At 39.6% G+C, this 2,882-nt stretch overlaps 1 protein-coding gene across 1 annotated transcript in view; it reads right to left on the reverse strand.

Annotated features, from left to right (window-relative positions):
* LOC107727072 (tetratricopeptide repeat protein 14-like) overlaps window positions 1-1,692 on the reverse strand; it is a 12,015-nt gene extending 10,323 nt beyond the window's left edge. Inside the window, exons 1-3 of the mRNA XM_016536836.1 lie at window positions 1,122-1,692; window positions 628-746; window positions 260-459 (exon numbers count right to left, since the gene is read on the reverse strand). Coding sequence (XP_016392322.1) covers window positions 260-459; window positions 628-746; window positions 1,122-1,258 — 456 coding nt within the window. The 5' untranslated portion in view covers window positions 1,259-1,692. The remainder of the gene's footprint in view (window positions 1-259; window positions 460-627; window positions 747-1,121) is intronic.
* Between the last annotated feature and the right edge of the window lie 1,190 nt (window positions 1,693-2,882).

The raw sequence follows: 2,882 nt of genomic DNA on the forward strand, positions 1-2,882 counted from the left end.
TAACATTTTATTCTCCAAAAACTTATTTGAAACCTTAAAAGTAGACACTTTACTTACATTTAATGTGCTTTCTATGGACATAAAATCACTTTTGTAAATTTCTTTTGATGCGGACATCTTAACGTCTTTGACCCATATACAGTGTGTATATATATATATATATATATATACACATACATATACAATTCTGTTGTTGGTGCCATTAGTGGTGTAGAAATACACACTTCAGAGAAAAATAAATAAATAACTTAAACCCAACCTTTATCTCCAGATCCTCAATATCTCGTTCCAGTCCTCCAGCAGTGCAGAGAAGAGTTACGAATAAGCCGAAGTCTCGCACCGAATTGATTCTTCCGATAACCAGGTCTCCACGCTCCACGTCTCTGTAGAAGAGCTCCCGTCTCTCCTCAACACACACCTCCATGAACTGCTCCAGCGGAGGCATGACGGCGTGCGCCTCTGAAACAACACACATGCATTATCAGAGGGAGAGTTCATCGTTTAATCGCACGCATGTCATTCACTTTCACGAAACGGGATGCTCTTGGAGCGACGTGATTGCATGATGCTGTTGCTTTATTAGAAATAAGCCTTTGAATTTCACTAGAAATGAATGAGGCCGTTCACCTCCAGGTTCCTCCTGCCGTTCATCTGCTGGTGTAGAGGTTTTCCACGACGCTGCAAACAGAAGATCAGCTTTCCTTGCTATGAACTGCTCCAGGACAGGACTCGCCTCTTCTGTATCCCTGTTTCAAACCAATGACATGACGCTCATTTATTATCAATACATTATCAAAATGTTATACGAGTAATATTCTCACTTGACCAAATGGTCTATGGAAGAACTGTTACCGCTCCGGGATAAAAAAAAAGTCACTTTTTCATCTCACAATTCAGAGTTTTTTCTCTCAGTTCTCAGATATAAACTGAGAACTGCAAGAACTCTAAGCACTTCTGAGAAGAAACGGTACGGAAAAGAACAGCGCGAACATTCTGTTAAATATCTCCACAGAAGAAAGCCAGTCGCCACATGCAGGCGAGCAATTAATGCAAGACGCAACACAAATATGATATGAGGGATACAAATAATCACGTGCAACTATTATCAAATCGTCTCTTACCTTAGATTGAGAGTTTTGGAGAGATCAGCAGCCACATGTTTAAAGTCTGGGTTCTCACTTTGCTCGCATTGTAACAGCGACAGCAGGTTTTCCCCATGATACGATACAGACTGTCTGAGCAAGTCTCTCTCCATCATCAGTGCCTCCAACAACACATATTTACACTCAACGCGTGCAGGAATAGTACTATATTAGCAGCGACTGGAATTAAAAGAAGACTTGTATTACCTGATTGGCTAAGTAACTAAATGATCAGTTGAGCTTGCGGATATTTGCTGAGACTCGAGAAGTTATAAAAGTGTGTGAGTTTGAGCAGAAATAAGCGCAGCTGTAAACGTGCTCGTGCCAAACGCGAGACGTGGAAACCGGAAGCGAACCGGAAGAACGACTTGACTTTAACCATTTTGGGGCATCTTTAAAAATATATATTTGTTCCATTCGTCGACAATGCATTAACGCCGCTATTTAAAATGCGGCTGGTTTTTGCTTGAACGGAAGCATTCGCCAAACAAGAAAAGCACGAGAGGCGGTAGTTAACGTGACACGTTTAGTCGTTGAAGTCGGTGATAAAAAAACAACATCAGGTCTGGTGGTCTTCAAAATAAAAGTCCTCCTACAAAAGCACAAAATAGTTCACGCTTGCACACACACACACACACACACATATTTTTGGCTATTTTAAGATGGTTTGATCTTAGTGAGGACATTACATTGCATGACTTCCACTGATTTTCTGTCAGATTAATGATATTTTCTATCAGCTAACACAACCCCTCAGCTTACCCATCACAGAAACGTCTGCAGAACACTAGATTCACATCAAAACATCTTTGGGCTGATTTACAAACCTTTTTTACCCAGTGAGGACCAGTCAAATGTCCTCACTAGTGGGTTGTTAAAGTAAAGCCGCAGGCAGAACAATATAACTGTAACTCCATTTCAAAACATTGAAAAAAAAAATTGGTGGCCAATATTATTAGAACACTAGTATTTTCACCAGCTAAAAAAAATGGTTTATTTAAAAAATAGTCAGTTGTTTCTATCTTTTGCTGTAGTGTGTCAGTAGGAAATATCAGTTCACATTTCCAAACATTCATTTTGCCATTAATTGTAATAATCCAGTGAGGTTTTTGTTTGCTCACGGAGTCTGACAGCAGCCAGTGCTGCACATAGAGATCTGGGGCCGTATGTATAAAGCCGCTCAGAGTAAAATTGTAGTCTTAAGTGTGTCAAAATTCTTAGAATGACATAATTTTACTCCTATTCCTAGACTTAAGAATAAGTGTGATTCATAAAGGTTCCTAAGTGTTAAGACTAGGTCTCAGCTCCTGAATGATTTAAGAGAGCTGGAGAGGTCTCCTAACCTAGTTAGGAGTAACAAGATGGCAGCAAAAGGAGGAGACACACTTTCCAACGAAGATATGACATATTGGAGTTATATGTCGATAAAACGATACAAACTTGATCGCCAAGATAGTCAATTCTTTTTGTAACTGACCAAGTAAGAAATTTTATAACTTTTTCCACTCTACAAATCAATGCTCTAACTGCAGAAATTAAAGTAGTAACATTTTTTGGCTGGAAAATTGGAAAAATGCAGCAATGCACCGGTGATGACACAGTAAGCAGGGTCTTAAATATTGTGGCACTAATCCCACCAAACACAACAGTGGCCAAAAGTGATGTGTGGAGGTTTTTTTTAATGACCCCACATTTCACTTAAACCCTTCAAATACGAGGGGAAAAAACACTGGTCAGGGT

This window comes from Sinocyclocheilus rhinocerous, unplaced genomic scaffold, assembly GCF_001515625.1.
Source record: "Sinocyclocheilus rhinocerous isolate Xijiao unplaced genomic scaffold, SAMN03320098_v1.1 scaffold1960, whole genome shotgun sequence".
NCBI classification, from domain to species: Eukaryota; Metazoa; Chordata; class Actinopteri; order Cypriniformes; family Cyprinidae; genus Sinocyclocheilus; species Sinocyclocheilus rhinocerous.